This window comes from Sinohyriopsis cumingii, chromosome 11 (genome assembly GCF_028554795.1).
Source record: "Sinohyriopsis cumingii isolate HCF-2022 chromosome 11, ASM2855479v2, whole genome shotgun sequence".
Lineage (NCBI taxonomy): Eukaryota > Metazoa > Mollusca > Bivalvia > Unionida > Unionidae > Sinohyriopsis > Sinohyriopsis cumingii.
The window spans coordinates 22610837-22635402 of record NC_142971.1 but is presented as its reverse complement, the minus strand read 5'-3'; the positions used below and the strand labels follow the sequence as shown (position 1 = coordinate 22635402).

General features: G+C 35.6%; 1 protein-coding gene across 1 annotated transcript in view; it reads right to left on the bottom strand.

Annotated features, from left to right (window-relative positions):
- Positions 1-3743: 3743 nt before the first annotated feature.
- Positions 3744-24566, bottom strand: part of LOC149787761 (V-type proton ATPase subunit C 1-B-like) — a 55358-nt gene continuing 34535 nt past the window's right edge. Inside the window, exons 9-12 of the mRNA XM_089973951.1 lie at positions 21254-21346; positions 16141-16234; positions 9659-9886; positions 3744-8986 (exon numbers count right to left, since the gene is read on the bottom strand). Coding sequence (XP_089830077.1) covers positions 8891-8986; positions 9659-9886; positions 16141-16234; positions 21254-21346 — 511 coding nt within the window. The 3' untranslated portion in view covers positions 3744-8890. The remainder of the gene's footprint in view (positions 8987-9658; positions 9887-16140; positions 16235-21253; positions 21347-24566) is intronic.

The window sequence follows — 24566 nt, the reverse complement described above, 5'->3', positions numbered from 1 at the left end:
GACTTGGTTATCACCATGGCTAACGCTGAGGACAAACATTGATTGGCTAACTAAGGTCATGTGACGTGAATAGGAGTCTATAAATACAAGTGCAGACAGTGCACTGGCAGATAGCTGTCAGAGCGGCAAAATATGAACATTTAAATAGAAAAGAATTTCAGCCATGTATTCTAAAACCATCACTTATATATTTTTACATAACCGATATTAACTTTGGCACTTTAAAATCCCAAAACTGAATCAGATTGTTATGAGAAGTTTTAAATAGATTTATTACACAATTGCTATTGAATTTAAATGCTTTATAATTATTATATAATTGATTATAAAGCCACTGCTATCTCCCACCATACTGCTCAAGTACACTAGTACTAAAAGTATTTCTTTTTCATTGAGATTACGCTAATGTCAGAATGTGTTACAGTCACACAAGACTGCTCTATATTATCAGAAGTTGATATTGTTGCGACAAACAGTGTTGTTATAAAGTCACTATGCGATATTGAAAGGCATGTTCTATCTCTGATATAAAGTCACTATGCGATATTGAAAGGGATGTTCTATCTCACCTTTATTATTCATAAAAAGCATTTTTAAGTCTTGAACTCTGGTCTTTTCTATATATAACACATGGGTGTTACAAATATCATGGTTTACAATTAGAGTTATATTAATATCTCTGAAGCTGCATAGTGTTAGGTTAATTCATTTAACCTTTGGTTATCAAACAAGCATGTACCTAAAAGAACTGGAGTACCCTTTAAATTCCTGTTGTGTGACGTTTCTTGGGTTTGGGTGTGACCATGATTGGAGATACCAATGAAGTTGGTCCATTTACCTTCTTAATATGTCTAAATATTTCAAGTCTTTCCAGTTCTATTTCAACTTTCTTCCAATTGTGTTACGATTCTATGGCCTTTAAGTAAAAGAAAAGAGTAAAAATCAAAAAGTTTTGCAAAATTCAACTAAAAATGTATTTCCCCTGAATGCAAATTTTAAAAAGAGCTAACAGTATTGTAAATTAAATCTCAAATAGTCATAAAAGTTCTATCCATACCTGTCAACTCTCCCAGTGGGAAAAGAAAAACTCCCAATTTTGCGGGGTAGTTCCACGCCTACCTCCCCATTTCATGTTATCTCCCTTTTTTGAAGAGAACTCCCGATTATTACATTTTTCTTCAGTAAACAGAACACTATGTTTAAACATTATTCAAGGCAGATTATGAATGTTTCAAACTTGACAATAAACCGCAACCAAACAATTGTCAGTAATTAGTTTAAATCCCAAGAATGATCACTGTGATGCTGTAGCATCTCCATTCCAACCAAAAAACTTACACAAGTGAACACCTGGCATTTCATACATACAAATGTTAATTACCATCATTAAATTGGAATGGAGAAACTTACCATGCAATGTATGATCCCTAAAAAAATTATTCTGAATAAATACATTTAGTAAACAATATTAAATGCATTTCAAGCTGAGAATAAAAAAAGGGATATAAAATGTGGGAATACAAGTTGCCACATGTATGGTACAAGTTGCCACATGTATGGTACATGTAACTTGAGACTGCATATTTAGGTACTGCTAGTTACAACAAAATAGGGCATCATTTATTTGCCAATTAATTGCTGGTGCTTACATAAGACATACTGTAGATCTTGATTTCTTCAAATTATGTCGGAGTGCCAGTCCTTTTCACAATAGGAATGATAAGGATTAACTGTTAATTATTCACACTGGGTTTCTTGCTTGTTTACTTGGGACTAACCATTAGCTATTATGCAGTATGGCCACTGCTGACCATAATATGAAAAGAGGATACGTCCTGGGAGACAAAAAGATGCATCACAGGGAGAAATGGTGTGTCCTTTGAGAATTTCATGTGTATTGGACCTGGAAGATCTGTCAATATTTAGTGCAAACGAGGCTTTAAAAACGGCATGAAAAACCTCCTGATTTTAGGTCCCAATCTCCTGATTTTTTTATTCAATCTCCCTACTTGGCTTTTGAAAAGATGACAGGTTTGGATTCTGTGCTTCTGTTTGCTTTCTCCATGAAATTTAGCATACTTTTTGCAACAACTCACTACCCTTCTTTGTTATGGCATTCTCTCCTTCATATTTTTCTATTTCATTTGCTTGCTTGTTGGCAAGTTGCAGAGCACAGGCAAACATAGTGCATGCCAATGTTTTGTGTCTTTGATGTCCAGTTCAACCAGAAGGTTACCTGCTTTCTTCATCAAATGTAGGTGTGTTCGTGGACGTGGGGGGGGGGGGGAATTAGGCAAATTTGTGGCCATTATCAGAGAAGACTTTTACTGATTCAGTAGAAGGAAAGTTTATATTGCCATACAGCACTGCTTCTAGAAAACTGCCAAGTTTGAAAATGACCAACATTTATTTGATTTTGGTCTGAATCCTCAAAATGCAATTTAATTAGATTTACATGACTGTGTTCAGTGTTTTCACTGCAGCTTGGCTGGGGTAGTGATATCAATAAATACCAATCTAGACAAAGAGTATGGATGTTATAGTTTTATGAAGTGACAGATATTTGAATATTATCTGAATAAATTCATCAAATAATTTAAATAGGAAAGTTTGATATTTCTTTCAGCTCTAATGATAATTTTGTCAGAATAGGTTTGATGCTAATTACAGCAGGTGTGTGACATGAAAAGTAGTAATCAAATCAGTGTTATTATTCCTTCACATACTATCACAAGATAGCTACAGAACATATGCTTTACTATACTGTGCAGTAGAGATTCAAAACAACTCCAAAATTAATGACAGAATTCTGCAAGTCCAACAACTGAAACCGAGTACTCATTGCAAGATCTGAAATTCTTTTGATAGTTGTTAATTGCCTATGGGCTGAAAATATGAAAGAAATTTTTAAAAGTCAAATCCAAACCTCCTTAGTACACTGATAGCAGTTTCTTGTCTCTATCCAAACAGCAAACCACATACCTGCAATAATTATGTCCCCATTGTGATAGCAGGAAGAAATTTCTTTTCTACTCTCCATCCAGATTCATTTCTGAATCCATTTTGTAAGTTTTGGACTTGCACCAGTTTAAACCAAATTAAATTTGGTTCACTTAGTTATAGTCACATACATATGACCAGATTTGATTATCAGGCCATATTGTTTTGCTTGTTTATACATAACACCTTTGTTAGTATAAATGAGAAAAAATCAGGTGAAATTAAATTTGGTATGCATAAATAAATTAGGCTTTAGTCTTTATGTTCTTTAAATGTTTCATTTTTTTTTCTAGTTCTGAATTTTTTCACTTGAAGCCAATTTGGTCTGCAGTATCCCTATGTGTTTTGCAAGTGCAAATCTAGTTTCTATAGTTATGGTCTGTGCATGTGACAACTGTACCAATTCACTCTTCAGACTGTTGTTGTAGGGTTTAACGCCATTTTTCAGCACACGATAGGCTATACATGGCGGCCAGTATTAATGGTGGAGGAAGAACCCGAAAAAACCCTGGAAAGAACGACCGACCCACGAGAAGCTACTGGCACTCTTCAGACTGAACAGTCTGCTTGATGACACATCTGTCCAAATCTTCTGGAAGTACAAATGGGATGCCATCTTCATGTGTTTTATGTTCTGAACTGTGATTCCTTCAGAAAATGGGTGCCATGTTTACATTTGCTGTCTGTGCATAGATACAGGTATGTCAATGCACTAATTCTGAAAGTATGATACAAAGCTTGAAAACTTTATAAATCTGTTTATTGTGGAAGAATGCACATTGTTATAAGTCAACAACAACACTGCATTATAATAACCTTGTCACTAAATAAGTGTTTATCACTTTTTGTATTGCCATGTACATATGCATGTATCCATAATGTACATGAACTTGCGTCTATCATATTTTCGCATCATCAAATTACTGAGAATAAATTTAGGTGATATAAAATCTATGTATATAAGAGATTGTCAGGATTGTAGTTTGCACTTTTTTAAAAATAATTTTTTTTGTGCATTAAGGTTTGTCAAAAAAATTTCAAACATTTTTTGTTTGCTAAAATTCTGAGATTTTAGTTTTCAAAAATGAATTCCACTGATAGCTTTAAATACTAAAACTAATCATGAAATGTTTATTTTTCAAAATATTTCAAAATATTTTTTGTTAAATGGCTGGGATATAACAAATGTTTACAATAGGTCATTTTAAGCCAAACGGCAGTTTAATCTCGGTAACTAATTTTTCAGTACATCAGAATTTTAACAAAATTACACTGATTTAAATATAAAATATTTTTAAAAAATACAAGGCATAAATCAGAATTGTGTGTGAGAGAGAGAGAGAGCGAGAGAGCAAATTGCTACTTCATCTCTTTATTAGCAGGCATAATAATCACTCCCATGGCTGACATCTGCCAAACTGCCAGATGAAAATTCCTTCAATGTTGTTGATCATATACGTTATGAAAACAGATGTTACAAGGTTTCTTTTTTTTTTTTATCTTCATCTATATTCGATGGCACATCAGCATCTTTAATCCAAGAAAGAAAAGCCTTGATAATACGTTGAGCAGCTTTTTAAGACAAAGTTGTTTAAACACTTTTATTTTTTTAGCAATGTTGGCCATATTTCATGGTAGTTTGGCATTGCTTGAGCAAATTTTGAAATTCTTTATTCTAGGTAATCTGTCAAATTTTGTGAAAATTCTGTGGAGTCTTTCTTGGGGTGAAAAAGTTATGTTAAGGCTTTTCTATCTTTAGTTACTGTAGCCAAATTTGATGAAGAATCAGCACCACTTGTAAAAAATGTAAAGATATGCTTGTTGTCAAATTTGGTTTGATTTGGTTTACCAGTTTCAGAAAGAAGTCACTGTAATTTTAGAACCTCTCACTACTTTCGACGGCAGATTGGCCTCAAACTTTACAAACTTAAAGCCCCTTATGCAAGATGCTTTTAATAAAATTTGATAAAATTTTGTCAAATGCTTTTTCAAAAGAGATTGTTTGAAGGTTTCTCTAGTTTTAGTACCAGCAGCCATGTCTGATGGCAGAGGGGCATCATCTGTAAAAATCTGAATGTCCTACATGGAAGGCAGTGTTTGTTCAATTTTGGTCATCTGCTGTCGAGGGCTGTTCCATTAAAACATGCATGGGACCCAGGGAAGGCACTTTTAAAGTGGAGTACTCACCCATAGATGCAATTGAGAATTTTCTTGTCAATTTAATATGTACTCAGTGAAATCAAAATACCCATGAATATAATTTTTTTTAAATGCCTTCCCTGGGTACTATGTATGTTTAACTGGAACAGCTCTGAACAATTACTGAAAAGAATTCATCTAAAGATTTCTCAGCTTTTGGTAATGATGGCCATATTTGATTGCAGACTGGCATAATGTTTATCAACTTAGAAGCCTAGGATAATTTTTGAAATGGAGGAGTGGGTTTTGAAAAGAATTTTTTGTTTGTTTTTGTAACTGAAGCTATATTTGATGGCAGACTGGCATCATCTGAACAAAAATTAATGACTTTCATACCAAGATGATTTCTACAAAATATGACCCATTATTGCTGAGCAGTTTTTTGAGAATTTGTTTAAAAGTTTTTCTATTTTCAACAATGGTGGACATATTAGATGATAGGACGCACAAATGTAACCAATTCAAAAAAGAGCTTGATGCTGGAATGTTCTTTGTAATCTAGTGCCAATTAGTTGAGCACTTTTTAAGAAGTTGTAAATAATGAATGTGAACGAATAACACATGACAGATGAAGAACCATACGATAGGATCACTTGACCTTATGGCCAGAAGAACTAATATCTCCGGCTTCTGATACTTTCATACCTAATACAGTACTGACAAATGTACACTGCCCTCACATATTCCTTCAGAGTTATTTATTGTGGTTTTCACCAGGGACATCATATAAGTATATTACTAGGAAAAAATATTAAATTTTCATAAAAATCATAAAACATTTTTTGGAGGTGACAGGGTTATATGGCAAAGCTAAAATTTGACAATATGATTTATTTTTTAAAACTTAACACTAAACAGTTTTATTTTTAAAATTAATTTTTGGAAACACTGTCGAAGTTGACTTGTTTATAGATATAACTTGTTTATGGATATAACTTGTCTAAAAACAGTCCTTAGTACATCATCTTTTCCCAATATGGGTCCACTGGCAATTTTCATTCCAAACTGTGACATTTTATTGCAGAAAATCAAAAGAAATGGGCAATGTGTGAAGAAACTTTTCAAGGGCTGTGTAATTTGACTATCAAAACAAGAAAGTACAGAAATAAATCTGTTTATAACATGAACTGTAACCTTTCTAACACTTAACAGCTTTCTACTGTATATCAATATGTATGCTGACTCAATACATGACTAGGTACAAATCACAACAAACACACTTTCTTTAGAAAGGGCAATCTTCCAGGTTTAAATAATATATCTATTGTATGATTTTTCCAAATGAATAAATCAGGAGTATATGAATATCAATGCATAAAATGTGGATATTGTTATCTACAGATTGGAATGGTACAACATGATAAGTACCGCAATAAATTCACTAGTTTTAGTAAGGTACCAGTTTTGGTGGATTTATTGGTTCTTCAAACAAAGACCAAAGACCAAACCCTTCTGAGGAAACAATAAAACTCGTTCCTGAATCCATTAATCTAAGCACCAACAAAAATGAACTTTTTTGAAAAACCACTATAAATGATACCCTCAAATAAAAAAAAAAAATTCTCAGGATCTCAAATATATTGACACAAACTTTGACACCAATACCATGACTGACTCTGAATGTCATAAACACTGAAGAAGAAAAAACCATAACAACAATGACTTTTACGCCTAGGGCTAAATGAGACCTGAGCTTAGAAAAAATATAACTAGACCTATTAGTGGTATGTGCATTGTAAAGGGTCGTGCCAACTCCACCTTACTCCTTGAACAGCAGAACACAGGACCTTAAGGAGAAAAACAGGAGGCCTTAAAACAAAAGAACATGGGACCTTAAATAGAAGAACATATGGCTTTAAACAGATGAATCTGTGTAGGGAAAGCCAATATAGGAAAAAGATGGACATTCTGGATCCATGACTGCTTTGAATGATGATGCGGAATAGTGGATATCCAACGCCCTTAAGGTTTCATCAATATGAGCAACATTCTACATATTTAGTGAAGATGAGACAAACGAGTCTATGAAACAACTCTCACATAAAAGTACATCAGAATTCAGTGAATAGTTTTTGAATTATGCTCACTACAAGCAACATCCCATGTAAATATATTAACTTGAATGTCAAGACCATAATACTGTCTAGAGTGGTGCAGATCAGATAAAATCTATACAGTGCACATCCAGGTCTTAGAGACTATGTTCTTAACAACAGGATATGTTTCCATGTGAAGACAATTTATTTGACATACAGCATAAAATGGAGTAGATCAAACTCATAAAAGGCCCATTTAAGTTTGAAAGAAGATAATTGTACCAAACTACATCAGAATATGCTGAATGGTTCTTAAGCTGTGCCAGTTACAAGATACATCCCATGTGAAGATATGAAATAAACAATAAACAGTCAAGGGCCACAACTCTCTCCAAATGGAGCTGATGCTACAAAAGCCACAAAAGGAACATCTTTATCTATGAATCAATTCACAAACCAAATTGCATTAGATTATGTTGAATGGATCTGAGATGTGCTGGTTGCAAGAATCTGTTAATGGAGAGATGTAACATTGCTCAAAAAAGGGAAATAACTCAGTCAAATTTGGACTTCACAATTCACTTTCCAAATGGCATCCAATTAGATGCAAAGGTTGCTGAGCTTTGATAAATCAGATTTATCACAGGACTCCCATATCTTGAATCAAGCTTTCAACATTTAATAAAAAAGAAAGAAAAAAAGTAACTCAAGAATCATTAAATTGCAAGTTGTTGTTTTTTTAAACCCTTAAGAAACATACATTTTGGAGATTTGCCAAATGTAGATTACACCCCAGAGTACACATCTTATTTAAAAAATGTAAAAAAGACCCAAATCTATTATATATGATATAAAGTGCTGGGCAACCTTAAATGGTGTTTAAAAGCTTAGTAACATCTCCCTTGAAAACACTGTGAATATGCACCTGAACATAACATATAATGTATAGGTGGAAGAAAGGTAGGGGTCCACCAATGAACAATCCTTGAAGCAAAATAAGTACACGAGTTAGGCTTCTGTGACCTACTGTCCATTAAAATGTCATGACAAAGTGACTGGTAACGTTGTGTTTTAATAAGTGGAGTAACAAAAAAGACTATTATGAGCAACTTTCCAATGAAAAACTTACAATGATATAGAGAAAACTATGACCAAGTTGCATAATTCATCAAATACAGAGGGACAATAAAGTACTTATTAACAATAAAAAGATCATCACCAACTGAATTCGGTGATGATCCCAAATAATAAAAAGCACCGAATCACATTACTTCACTACATTAAGCTGCACATGACATGGCAAACTGCACAGAGTATATTCCTAATGTTCCCAGATGAAAATGTGTTTATAAGAATATAATTATCATTCCAATTAAACGTGTATGCCCAAGACTAATTCAGCAACTATTTTTCATAAATACTAAATAGAAAACAAGGCTGTATTAGTCCAATCAAGATTGCCCAAAAGATATTCCTTAACTCTAAATTTCCATTAAACACATCAACTGAGCTATAGTACATACAGATTGTTAAAATATACATGAACTTGATTAACAGATACTATCTGAACAATGACAAGAAATGTACAGATACCAATTTACAATTCTTAAATGACTGTACCATGTATTTACAGATACTGATCACTATCACATAAGCTAGTGATCGACAAGGTCTAAATTAATCTTTAAGTAGACATATGGGTAGTATTCTGCTGTTGCCATGTTGATCCCTGGTATATCCACCTGGCCAGACTGAAATTACAATAAGGCATTATTATTATTATTATTATTATTAGAAAAGTTAATAATTTTGTCAACCAATTACAAAATCTCAGGCCATTGTGTGTATCTTTTGGTTTTAAAACAGTAAATGATTGGAGAGATACTTAATATTACAAACACATGGTTGCAGGAAGAAATATGTAACTCTAGTTTTTCACTACAATAAAGGAGCCATCATTACTGTATGTACTTGCTAATAAGTTGATTACAACTGCAAACAATTCAGACCGTGATCTACCATCACATAATGTGCAATTGATCGGGGTTTATATGTTTTTTGTTCTACTGATTACCCTTAACTGCAAAGACCCAGATCTGCCAGCACACTGTGTGATGGCAGATCAGAATATATAGCCTGCAGTTGGTCTCAACATAATTATATGTGGTATTAATAATTAATAATTACTGAATGTAGTGAAGATTAAGAATGATTTCCAGTAAAGATACAAGTGATGCATGTTATCATACCAAAATGTATATTGGACCTATAGAGTAAATTTTATTTTCATTAAAATATTTACGCAAGTACAATCATTCAGTGGTTAACATGCATGCACTCCTCATCTCAAGTAAATTCAAATAGTCCATCTAAGTCCTTAGCAATGAGTTTTCAGGTTATCTTGGCATATGAATTAGACATACCATATCTATGTTAGAAAGGGCAGTGCTGTCAAGGTGAGCATACAGCTGATTTAGAACCTCACGCAATCTACGAACGGACTTTTTGTGAGGCAAAAGCAGCATTGCCTGGAAATTTACAGGTAGACCATACCGGAGAACCGACTCTACAAACACTCGCAATGCCTTGACATGGATCCATGCTGTGAAACATTCTCCAAAGTTGACTTTCAGCCATTTGACTAAAGGGCCCTGAAAAAAACATTTTAAAAAATTGCAAATGCTTTCAAATTTTATGAAATAAATGGTGAAAGTGGACACCACCATATAAGGTACACCTGCACATGGAGGACAATATGGATCTCTCTTAATTTTCACATCATTTGTTATGTCTGTTTTCTAGGACACCTCCTCAAATGGACACAATCTGAATAACCTTTATATATAGGTTTTACTGTCTATACATAAAAACATTTTATAATTTGAAAGCTCGTTATCCGCCTTTGTCATTCTTTGAAATGAACAGAATATACCACAGGTCTAAAATTAGTTCTTCATGCAGCCATGATTCTAAATGCATGACAGCTATTCAGAACAAGAGTACCACAAATGGCACATGAAACCCAGCCAAAGCAGGAAGACGTGTAAAGTCCTTGTCCAAAAATGAAACAAAGTGACCAGATCTAATGTTAGCAACAATGATCCAGAGAAGAAATGCAATGGTGAAATCAAATTTAAGGAGGAGTAAACTTGACCCTGAAGCTTCCTTGGGCTAAGAGAAACACATGATCCAAGTTGCACTGAAATCTGTTAATTAGAATTTAAGACATTTGGAAATAAAATGAGCAGGCAAAATCTATTTTTAGCAACTATCGTGCCATCGTGGCTTGCAATTCATCCATAATGCATGTAATTCCATTGAAAAATTGCACAGATTTAAAATATTCAATAATTTTGTCACAGATCATTGTGTCTGCATTCAATGTCTAATATACAGCATGAACAGTTGTTGTTGTTGTTGTTGTAGGGTTTAATGCCATTTTTCAGCACACAATAGGCTATACATGGCAGCCAGTATTAATGGTGGAGGAAGAACCCGGAAAAACCCCGGAAAGAACCACCGACCCACGAGAAGCTACTGGCAAGCTTTCTCACATATCCACATTAGCCGAATCCGAAACTCGAACCCACGCAGAAGAGGTGAGATGGCAGTGATCTGTAACGGAGAGCGCTTTAGACCACTCGGCCAGCATGAACAGAGTATTAACACCATTTACTTACCGTCTGATATTGTACAATCATGGCAAGCAGTTAATCCATAATACATGTAATTCCATTGCAAAAATTGCATACATATTAAAACTATTCACTAATTTTGTCACAGATCATTATGTGTCTGAATTCTATGGGAAAAATTAACAGCAAAATTAGGTTAAAAAAGATGAAGCACATGTACAGTTCATTACGTTCCAGGGTCTATGAATGTTGTCTGTACAAATTTCATACTGCTAAAATTTTCTCATATGTGTTCCTGTGTACCTTTATCCACTGTAAATTCCCAATAATTAACACTTGAACCCCTATTCATTTGAACGACTACAGCAAGATTAATTAACAAACAACACATCTTCAGCATGCATATAACTTTTACTTCAGATTTTGTGAATATCGAAAGAAACATGTGAAAAATACTTACAGAAAGATTTTTCTAGCTGAACACATGTACAATTTCATGCCCTTTCAATTTCCAGCTAATAAAGCGGACATTATTTACTGGTCAACTGACTGCATCTAATAACACTGCCAAGCCCGGCAAACATGTTGGCAGCTTTCGTTTTTTGATGTTTATTAAATTGTGACAATCTTTATCAACCACCGCATTGTCTGCTGCTTGGTTGTGTATGCACTTAAAGAAGAAACACATGTCAGCTACTGTTTGAGCAATTTTGTATACAGAATTAATTGAAGACAATCAGAAAGACGACTTACTGCCTTTACTCATGGATCAGTAGTAAGTAACATTTCTCATAATGTTTATTTTGGCATAACACTTCAAGAACCTGGTGAAATTGTTAAATTTCAGAAGCTACACCATGATCATATTATATTCAAACTCATACGCAAACTCTTCCCCCAAATGATAATGAACATTTTACACACTATTTCTCATACTTTAGAAGAAAAAAATATTTTTCCAGACACAAGAAAATAAAAATAATAATAATAATAATAATAATAACAATAACAATAATAATAATAATAATGAGGACTTTGTATAGTGCCTAATCTTTAAAAGCTCTAAGCACTTTACAACATTACATAACACCTATAACATAAAAAAAACATATAATGATATTATTATATAAAAAAAACACCAAAAAACAAACAATGAAATTAAAAAACATGAAAAAATATTTAAGGTAGGGAACATTATTAAATCTTTAAGTTTGTTCTTGCATTCAAAATTAGTTTGTATTAAGAGCACTCTTGAATGGGGATCACTGTGTCTTTATGTCTATGTTCAGTGGGCAATTCATTCCACGTTGTCAGGCCCTGGTATGCAAAAGAACGTTGTCCATATGACTTTATTTTCATAGTGGGAATAATGAGTATACAATTGTCAGAAGAGGAGTGTAGGTATCTTGCTGGTGTGTACACATGGGTGAGGTCGGATAGGTATGTTGGACTGGAGAAAAATACATGTACATGTAATTAAAATTTTAGGAACCATGCCACGATCATATTATATTTGAATTCATACATCTCTTCCCCAAAATGACAATAACAATTTTGTATACACTAATTCACATACTTTAAAATAAAAATATTTTTCCAGGTACGAGAAAAATACACGTACATGTATTTAAAATTTTAGGAACCATGCCACGATCTTATTATATTCGAATTCATACAGGATCACTTCCCCAAAATGATAATACATATTTTTATACAGTATTTAATGTACTTAGAAGAAGAAAAAATTTCATGTGCGAATGAATATATGAAATTTCAGGAGCAATGCCACAACCACGTTATATCCAAATTCGCGTTATCACGGGGCGCATTATAGTGGGGTTGCACTGTACATTATAATTACTACTACCTGGCAAAACCAGCCTTCTTAGGCTAAAACTAGCTAGTTATCTGCCCACCTAGGTGGAGGTCACTTACAGGGATTGGCATCAAAACCTGTGAACACATCAGTTACTACAGGAGCGGAAGGAATGCTCTCCATATGTAACGGAGGGAAGCCTGGGATGATGTACATGTATTATGATTGGATAAGTATTACTGAAGGAACATATTCAATAAGAAAAAAATTGGTTTCTACTTCAAATATGTCACCTGATGATTGGTAACAGGTGGAGGGAGAGACATCCCTTATCTAAGAGAGACCATCTCCGGTCCCCTAAGGTATGTGACACACTTTCTAAATAAGCCAACTTAAGAAGAGACTCTGTATATCGGGAAGTGGCTTCTAAAGGGTAAATCTTCAGCCCCCACGCACACACACACATGCACACTCAAGCCCAGTGGAAGTTGTGACACTGTGTCCATATGAAGTTGTCAAAAAATCGGGGAAGGTAACCCACTGCACCACAGCTACAAGTCTCCACAGGATGAAAGATTACTGAGATAAAAGCTTGGGCTAGGATGATAGAGAACAGTTTTGCTCAAATGCAATGTTTGTGCCAACTGCCCTAACTTCATGAGCGGAGATACAGAGCAGATTCATTTGGTCTGGGGCTATTTTCCAATACGTGGAATGAATAACCATCTTTATCCAAGATGAAAGTGTCTGTAATGATATGTCATCATATCCCTCTGTGAGGGGTAAGAAGAGGCACGATCTCCCTCAAAGCAATGGCTCGCCATCTTCAGTACCTGAAAGTGATTTCACATGAATGGAAAACTGGTGTGTGGGATTTATGGGACTACTGTCTAACGTTTGAGGGAAGGTGTCTTTGCAAGAAAGAGTTGGGTGGTGCTTGGGTCTTGTAATTGATGGTAAAAGCGGTCCTGAATGTCAGTAACTCTGATGGAAGGTGGAAGTAATTTGAAAGTAGGTTCTTCCGTTTTAGCCAATTACCTACTGATGACAGCTTACACCTGGCAGGTGTTGCAGAGGGAGATGGAGGACAGAACTCAAATGGCAGTAGGCAAAGAACTTCTTCAGTTGAAGCCATTGAGACTGGGTCTTCACGCATGAAGTAACATATAATAATGATGAGGGGACTTGTGAGCAAGTTTTGACATCTTTGGAACAGGTATTGAAGCCAAAGTCTTTGTGCTAACTGCAAAGTAGATGGAGAAAAATGTTGAGGATGGTGGTTCACTAATGTCCTTTGTGAGATATGATAACTTCTATGCTGTCATTATGTACAGGCTCCCTCTGAGTACTAAGGGTTGAAAACAAACTCAAGGGACATCTCTTGGGTACTGAGACATTATTCTGGGGATCGTATGCAGGGAGAGTGCCTAACATCACTACATGGATTAGACTGATCCATGAACGTGCCTGTATCACCTGGCTTTGTGAAACTGGACAAAGCATGTTCTTCAGGTGGCTGACACTGTATGATCGATTGTGGTTGTGACCCATCATAAAAGGTATATGGCAGAGTCCGGTCATGACAGTGCAGGGACATCTTCATTGTCATAATGTTGTTCAGTCCTTAAGATTGGTTGTTGTTGTTGTAGGTTTTAATGCCATTTTTCAGCACATGATAGGCTATACATGGTGGCCAGTATTAATGGTGGAGGAAGAACCCGGAAAATGCCCGGAAAGAACCACTGACCCTCGAGAAGCTACTTTCAAGCTCTCTCACATACCCACATTGGCCGAATCCAAGACTGGAACCTACGCAGACAGAGCTGAGATGGCAGTGATCCATAACAGACAGTGCTTTAGACCACTCGGCCACTAAGGGGCCCCCTTAAGATTGGTAAGGAGTAGGGGATATTGATCCACATAGCTGGTCCATAACTGTGATATGCAAGATGGTAACTGTGACTATTTTAATGGCTCTCTATCTCACTCCCCAACAAACCCTAATGTGCAAACTGATCATGTCCTTATTCCTTAAAGTGTGTATCTGTGCCTTCCCCCTTAATACAGCCAGTACTGCTACCCACTGACTTCTGTCTATGATATGTAAGTCTGACATGTATTCACAGAATGTCTAGAGCAGGGGTCGCAAACACCTGGCCCACGGGCCCGCCGAGCCGTATCATGTGGCCCTCAAAATGGTTGGCATCACAAGATGTCATGAGAGATAACAAAGGTGAAGTGACTCTTGAGCCATCAAAAATGCCCTCAAGCAGACCTAAGGGTGGCTTGAGTTTGAGACCCCTGAACTAGAGTAAGCTACACATCTTGAGTGGTTGTAGTCTTGTCTTGCCCATGGTCTAAATCTGTAAGACAAAATAAGTGCAGACAATATGTACAGGTGCAGCGTGGGATGCATCCTGGTTCATGAACTTCAGAATATATGAGTAGAGCTACACACTAAGAGAATTACCTGTAAAAGGGTGCATATGGCTGCCCATACAGGTTGAGTATCAGAGTATCGCTATTAATACTTACAAAGTGCAAGCTAAAATATCATTGCCAATAAAAGTTACCTGCAGGAAAAGCCGATTGACAACCTATATATAACCAATGAAGTGTTGTTTATAGTAACTATGAAGTGGATGCTATGACTGAACTATCCATACAAAACTTACCTGTACATATCCAACCATGCCAAAAACTATACAGCAATATGAGTTTTCTATAGAACACATCATATATGCAGAAGTAGATGATTTAATATCAATTTTTAAACAATGCAACCTGTAGGAAATGCCAAATGATGGCCTATACAGGTAAAATCAGTAAAGCATCACATATATAACTATGAAGTGGATACTAAGACTATATTACTACAGCAAACTTATCTGAATGTATGGAAAGGCTGAGGTAGTAGTAGTCTTCCTAAGGGATTATGATCATGTAATGTATTTCAAGAAGAAGAATCTGCTTAATTCATTAAAAAAACATTTACCTGAAAATTTAGTAAGAACCATGTCACCAGTTAAATGTGGAGAACTAATATAATGTGGGTGTGATTGGATTTTTAACATAGCTATAACAAATTTCAGCCATATCACTACGATGGCTGCAGTGTGGCAGTTTATAGTGATGTCTAGCACTGGGGCATCATGCCACAGACATGTAGCACAATGCCCCACCCAGTCACATTATCCTGACACCTGGCCGACCAGTCCTAACACTAACCTCTTAATGCTGAGTGCTAAGCGAGGCAGCTGTTAGTACCATTTTTCTAAGTCTTTGGTATGACTCGTCCAGGGATCGAACCCACAACCTCCCACATCCAAGGCGGATGCTCTAACCACTTGGCAACTGGAGTGGATAAGTAATATAATAAAATGAAAGTTTAATTTTCACTTAATCCATCTGTATTGGTATACCCACTTACATAAAACATCATTAAAAAACTTACAAACTGCTTCTTCTTGTCTGCTTCCAATTTAGTCACTTCATTCTTTCCTTTGGCTAGTTCATCTTCATTATATTCAAAATCACGCACCATAAACCTGTAGGAAACAGTGATTCAATCAGAGTCAAAAGTGTACAGTTTCAATAGTAAGAATAATAAATGCTCACAATAGTGTACAGTTGATTAAGAGATGCTCACAACAGTGTACAGTAGATTAAGAGATGCTCACAATAGTGTACAGTTGATTAAGAGATGCTCACAACAGTGTACAGTAGATTAAGAGATGCTCACAACAGTGTGCAGTAGATTAAGAAATGCTCACAACAGTGTACAGTAGGAATATATGTATCAGTTGTACCATGTCTACCTCATTTCCTATCTCCAAGGAGAATAGGAAACATGTTTAGATTAACACTAATGATGGGAATCAGTTTAAATTTATCAACTGATTATTATAGTACCCACTTACCCTCCCATTTGTACCCTCATATGATTTTAAAACAAAATGAATCCAGGATATAAAAAATGCACAAAGAGGTAATTTATCAATTTATAATTTCTATAAACCTGATTGTAGCCAGGTGGTCCCTAACATTAAACCAAATGGAACCTCAAGGTAATTTTCTTTAAAAATTGTGCTGTCTGCATACAATATTTGCATTATCTAGTTATATATATATATTACATTTTTAAATGAACAAAATAAAAAGGTGCAACTCTTATATAAATGTGTTTAATGGGATGTAACTACAAAGTTATATAAATTTTAACAAATTATTCAAAACTTCTCAAAGGAGCTAATTACATTACATTTACTGTCTGAAAACTTAGTCTTGTCCACTCAAATATGGCAACCATGCTAGTAAAGGAACACCTGTTTGGTTTGATATGTGAACTAGATAACAGTGTTAGAGATCCCCTGGTGAAGATAACGTTAGAAATCATAAATTGATAAATGAAATCACCAAGTTTTGTGCATTTTTTTACCTTGATTTTTTATTTTTAAAATCAATATGGTGGTACAAACAAAATGGGAAGGTAAGTGAATACTACAGTATATAACAACATTCAATTATCAATTTTAACAAAATCGGAAATCCAATAGTCACGTGATAACTACAACAAACTCCTTTATAATGTTGTACAGAAATTCAATTATATTAAATGAAAGTCCAATACTTTTTGTAAAAACCAGCAATCTGGCCAGTCTGATTTATCATACAGAGACCACATGTCACTTGTGGTAGTCACGTGATAACAACAAAACTCCAGAAGTTGTCCTCGGAATATATAAATATGGATAATTTTGTGTTCTTTTGTTCTTGTATTTTTATTACAACCAGTATACGACTTTCATTCAATATAATTTTTTCTTCTCATTTGACAATGTGGGTTGTTAGATTTGTGTACTCATGCAACTAGCTATGCAAATCTCGAGTACCAGGTCACATTTCATCAACAACTTAGTTATATCTTGTCTTTCAGCAGATTAAAGAAATAACGTTTTAACAGTCACAATTTCTGAGAAAATAAGTAATTTTCATATCAATTTCATGCATGCATCACTCGATCTAACAACATTTAAAGTTTGCTAGGCCATCTGGTAAGTGGCTACGCTTTGCCACCACTGTGTTGGCCTCTTGTGATGTTAGACTGATTTTCATACCTTCCATTTAAGGAAAGCTAAGGATATCGAGCTGACTTTGAAAATAAAAGTCTACTACACGCATTCAATCCACTGGGCATTTAAATTGACTCAGCATATATGTTTATTGCAAGCAACCAAATGATCCATACTGCAGTCTCCTTAGATTCTGGTTAGAACTCGATAAATTTCACTCACGATCAGTTTAGTTACAACTCAATTACGTGATTGTTTTGAGTGTCAAGTGGTGGCAGAAAATTCCCCGGTTTTTCCCAACTGTCATCAATATTTACGAAATTCAAGGACTTTTCAGAGTCGAGAATTTATTTTAATAATTTCTCCAGACTTTTTCCCAATTTCACGGTAGTGTGGGAACCCTGCCAGTCAGTCAGTCAGTTTTGCCTATCACCCCTGCTGGGGTATAGGCCACCCACAAAAGATTGCCAAAGGTTTCTGTCCTGTGCCATCCCCTTGAGCTGACCCCAGGTGACCCATCTTAGTGATGTCTGCCTCGAGGTTGCATCATCAGGTGTTTCTTGGTTGGCCCCTTCTCTGCTTGCCTTGATGGTTCCACCTCAATGCCTGTCTGGTAATGTTGGTTGGCAGCTTACATAGGGTGTGTCCTATCCAACCCTACCTTCTCTTCCTGATCTCGTCCTCTACCGGAAGCTGGAAGGTTCTCTGCCACAGGATGGTGTTGCTGATGGTGTCTGGCCAGCGGATCTGGAGAAGTTTTCTTAGGCAGCTGTTGACGAAGGTCTGAACCCTCTTTACAGTCGACATGGTGGTTCTCCAGGTCTCTGCTCCATACAGTAGGACTAACTTCACGTTGGAGTTGAACAGTCTGATTTTGGTAGTCAAGGAAATTTCTTTGGAGCTCCAGATGTTCTTGAGCTGTATGAATGCTGCTCTCGCCTTTCCAATCCTTGCCTTGACGTCTGTCATGTATATTTGATTTAATTATATCTGATTTAATATATATATATATATTTCAATTTAATTGTTTGTCAGTTTTAAAAAAAAAATTTCATTACATGATATTGTAATGTAAATTTATTCACTAGAGATGATGCTTCTTTTTAGAAAATAGTTTGACCTTGACTGTTAGTTTATAAACACCAGGTGTTGATCTAAATCCTGACCTTCTTTCAGAGTTTTAGCAACCTTCGTAAACAAGTTCTATTTTATTTTAAAATGATTGGTTGTTTCCAAGGTCATGATGGGACCTTGTCTTTAAGATATAAACAATTTATTATTTTTTTTTATTTCTTAGAGTAAAAATGATTGGTTTTCGTCAGGGTCACACTGGGTAAACGTGAGCTGTAACAAGTATTAGCTTCTATAAACTTCTAGAAGATGATCATGTGACCCTTGTTTATGTTTTAGAAACCGCATATAACCCATGTTTTGGAGAATTAATCAGCAGAAGATGGGCTGTTAAACTGTTAGTTGTATACTGTACTGTTTGGAGTTATTTAAAATTACTTGGTATGGAGTTATTTCAAATTACTTGGTATGGAGTTATTTCAAATTACTTGGTTTGGAGTTATTTCAAATTACTTTTCAAAAGAATTAATTCCATTATTTATCTGGAAAATACATGTGCTCATGTAATATTGTGGAACAAGGACAATTTTTTAAATAAAAATTTGTTAAGCTAACAGAAACCAGAGTGATCATTTTTATTTCTGAAAGGAACTTAGACTTCAACTCTACAGATTTCAGCATACGTCATCGTCTTCCATCTTGGATTCTTTGTTGGGATTCGAAAGTGAAATCAGTAAGCATTTTCTTATTAGAAGTACTAATATTTTATGCTTGGATAATTCTCAGATTACTTTTGGATTTGATTCTATAAAACCGTAAGTTCATATTTTTTTCATTTTTAATGAATTTTTGCAGGGAAATAAATTATTGTATTTTTTCAAAGCTTGTTGTTTTCACACTTTCTTGTGTTACTGTTTATTCGAGCCTAAACAAGTGACATAAGATGTCTGCATCTGTGCCAACCTGCTGGTTGATAATGCTGCCCAGGGACGTGAAGGACTCCAAAATGATAAGTGCTAGACTATTTTCATATAATTACTTGTATGATCGCTTACATGTATATTCATTTCAGCCTTTGGGGTCTCAACATGTCATTATCAAGGTAAATACAAGTATGTTGTCCATGAAATAATGAATAAATTTCTGCATGCAATTGTGTCTTGGTTAACTTGTGTAAGTATTCATATATTTAGCATACATTCAACCAAAAATAGTGGTATGTTTTTGAAGAACCCAAAACAAATAATGATGCAAATTTATTTCAGGCATATAGGCAGTGTGTCAATTTGACTTAAATGTTTCCAGTCCTAGTTTTAATTGTCTTACAATATATGGTGAGTGATTTAATAAGTAATAATTAAAAACAACTAACAAATAGAATATACTTGTTCCTTTCTTGTCCAAACATGGCCAGGGAGCCACATTATCTCAAGGATTATGGATCAATTCCAATCTAGGCTGTGTGTCCTTTTGAAAAAGGGTCATGGATCAATACCCATCCAGGCCAGCCCAGGTTGGCAACTTTAGTGTGTCCTTTGGAAAGGGGATCATGGATCAATACCCATCTAGGCCAGTCCAGGTTGTCAACCTTAGTATGTCTTTCGGAAATAGGGTCATTGACCAAAACCCATCTATGCCAGCCTAGGTCGTCAACCTTAGTGTGTCCTTTGGAAAGAGGGTCATAGATCAATACCCGCCTAGGCCAATACAGGTTGGCAACCTTAGTATGTCCTTCAGAAAGAGGGTCATGGATCAAAACCCATCTAGGCCAGCCTAGATCATCAACCGTAGTGTGTCCTTTGGAAAGAGGGTTATAGATCAATACCCATCAAGGCTAGCCCAGGTTGGCAATGGTGCTCTTGGAAAGAGGGTCATGGATCAATAGCCATCTAGGCCAACCCAGGTTGGCAACCTTAGTGTGTCCTTTGGAAAGAGGGTCATGGGTCAATACTCATCATGGCCAGCCCCAGTTGGCAACATTAGTGTTCTTTGGAAAGAGGGTTATGGATCAAAAGCCATCTAGGTCATCCCAGGTTGGCAACTTTTGTAAAGGCAGTTATGGATCAATACCAATCTAGGCCAGTTCAGACTGGCAACCTTAGTGTGTCCTTCAGAAAGGCACTTAGCTCTCATTTTTACAGCATGATAAAGCCAATGTGTTAAAACTAGTTAAAACAAAACATGGCAATAAGCACTGGGATTTATTTTGTGGTTTGTTAGTCAATATTACACATCATAATATTACATATATTTCAGTACTGACTTCAAAGTATTATCATATTATTGCACTGACTGAGGTCGGCCATCATTTAATTTGGCCGAAGATTTAATGCTGTTTTCAATAGGTGCAAATTCTACATGGGTAAATAGGCTCAACAGATATCATGTCAATCTAGAAAAGCTTATGAAGTAAATGTAACTAACTTGTTTTCTCGACACTTATGTTTATACTCATCAACCACTCTCCTGAAGAGGATAACAGAACACAGGCAATTCTCCCCATCATCATGTAAGGTTCTGTAAAGAGAAGCCAAAAGATGCAGAACATTTTTTAAAAAAATTTAAAACAACTTCTAAGACTGAAAAAAAGAAGATGGCATTCAGTTGTTGTTGTTGTTGTTGTTGTAGGGTTTAATGCCATTTTTCAGCACAAGATAGGCTATACATGGCGGTCAGTATTAATGGTGGAGGAAGAACCCGGAAAAACCCCGGAAAGAACCACCGACCCACGAGAAGCTACTGGCAAGCTTTCTCACTGGCATTCAGTACATGTAAATATTTGACAGCAGATTAATATTAGTTATTTCTATGCTAGTGTTTATGACTTTATTCATAAATACTGATATTTTCTTTCCCAAATGTAATATCTGACACTAAATACCATATATACTTGCTTATAAGTCAAGTCAAACTGCAAACAATTTTTTAAAATCCAAATTTGCCATAGCATATTGCAACTGCAGATCAGGGTCCATGTTGTTTGTTCTACCAATTACTCTTAACAAACTGCACAGACCCAGCTCTGCTGGCACATTATTCAATGGCAGATCTGGGTCTGTGCAGTCTGCAGTTGAACTCATCTTATAACCGAGTATACAAGGTACTTTGTGATACAATTATAAATATCTTATTTTCTTCAGTGGTGAAATATTAAATATATATTTTATGTAAAAATAAGCTGTGCTTTGTACCACACTATGAAATATACTTTATATTAAAATATGGAAGAAAATACTTTTAATGTTATCATTCAGTGATTCTGCAATGTGTTCTTTGTTTCAACTGAGAGAATCTAAAAATCAAACTGCTGTGTATACTCACTTATAAGTCGAGTGTGACTGCAAACAACACAGACCCTTATCGGGTATCACATAAAGCACCAACAGATCAGAGTCTATGTTGTTTGTTCTGTTGATTACTCCTAAAAGAAAAACAACTGCAGATACCTAAACTGGTGCATTATGTGTTGGCAGATCTGTGTCTGTGTAATCTGCAGTTGGGTTTGACTTACAAGTTAGTATATATGGTATGTAAGCTCTCTTGTTTGATTCCTCGTAACAAGAGAAGGTGCATCAGGAGGTCCATGGTAGTAAGTAGACACCATCATAAAATGGTAGATCCTGGATGGCAGACCTCGTTAAAATAACTCACAATATCGGGGGTACTCTACAGAGCACCACCATAACAATATTAGCATATACAATTCATGGCTGAATTAGACCAAAAATCATCATGCCAGTGAATGACTTCACAACTTTGTATGCAAGAACGAATTAGACTAATAATCATCATGCCAGTGAATGACTTCACAACTTTGTAGGCATGGCTGAATTAAACCAAAAATCATCAAGCCAGTGAATTACTTCACAACTCTGTAGGCATGGCTAAATTAGACAAAAAATCATCAAATCAGTGAATGACTTCACAACTTTGTATGCAAGAATGAAATAGACCAAAAATCATCAAGCCAGTGAATGACTTCACAACTTTGTATGCAAGAATGAATTAGACCAAAAATCATCATGCCAGTGAATGACTTCACAACTTTGTAGGCATGGCTAAATTAGACAAAAAATCATCAAACCAGTGAATGACTTTACAACTTTGTATGCAAGAACGAATTAGACTAATATTCATCAAGCCAGTGCATGACTTCACAACTCTGTATGCAAGAATGAATTAAACCAAAAATCATCAAGCCAGTGAATGACTTTACAACTTTGTATGCATGGATGAATTAGACAAAACATCATCAAACCAGTGAATGACTTCACAACTTTGTAGGCAAGAATGAACTAGGCCAAAAAATCATCAAGCCCATGAATGACTTCACAACTTTGTATGCATGGCTGAATTTGACCAAAAATCATCAAGCCAGTGAATGACTTCACAACTTTGTTAGCATGGCTAAATTAGACAAAAATATCATCAAACCAGTGGATGACTTCACAACTTTGTAGGCATGGCTGTTGTTGTTGTTGTTGTGGGGTTTAACGCCATTTTTCAGCACATGATATGCTATGCATGGCGGCCAGTATTAATGATGGAGGAAGAACCTGGGAAAACCCCGGGAAGAACCACCGACCCACGAGAAGCTACTGGCAAGCTTTCTCACATACCCACATTGGTCGAATCCTAGACTTGAACCCATGCAGACATAGGTGAGATGGCAGTGATCCGTAACGGAGAGTGCTTTAGACCACTCGGCCACTCAGGGCCCCTGTAGGCATGGCTGAATTAAACCAAAAATCATCAAGCCAGTGAATGGCTTCACAACGTTTTATGCAAGAATGAATTAGACCAAAAATCATCAAGCCAGTGAATGACTTCACAACTCTGTAGGCATGGCTGAATTAAACCAAAAATCATCAAGCCAATTAATGGCTTCACAACTTTGTATGCAAGAATGAATTAGACCAAAATCATCAAACCAGTGAATGACTTCACAACTCTGTATGCAAGAATGAATAAGATCAAAAATTATCAAGCCAGAGAATGACTTCATAACTCTGTAGGCATGGCTGAATTAGACGAAAAGTCATCAAACCAGTGAATGACTTCACAACTTTGTATGTATGGCTGAATTAGACAAAAATCATCAAGCCAGTGAATGACTTAACAACTTTGTATGCAACAATGAATTAGACCAAAATCATCAAGCCAGTGAATGGCTTCACAACTTTGTATGCAACAATGAATTAGACCAAAATCATCAAACCAGTGAATGACTTCACAACTCTGTATGCAAGAATGAATAAGATCAAAAATTATCAAGCCAGAAAATGACTTCATAACTCTGTAGGCATGGCTGAATTAGACAAAAAGTCATCAAACCAGTGAATGACTTCACAACATTGTAGGCATGGCTGAATTAGACCAAAATCATCAAGCCAGAGAATGACTTAACAACTTTGTATGCAATAATGAATTAGACCAAAAATCATCAAGCCAGAGAATGACTTCACAACTTTGGAGGCATGGCTGAATTAAACCAAAAATCATCAAGCCAGTGAATGGCTTCACAACTTTGTATGCAAGAATGAATTAGACCAAAAATCATCAAGCCATTGAATGACTTCACAACTTTGTAGGCATGGCTGAATTAGACAAAAAAATCATCAAACCAGTGAGTGACTTCACAACTTTGTAGGCATGGCTGAATTTGACTAAAAATCATCAAACCAGTGAATGACTTCACAACTTTGTATGCAAGAATGAGTTAGACCAAAATCATCAA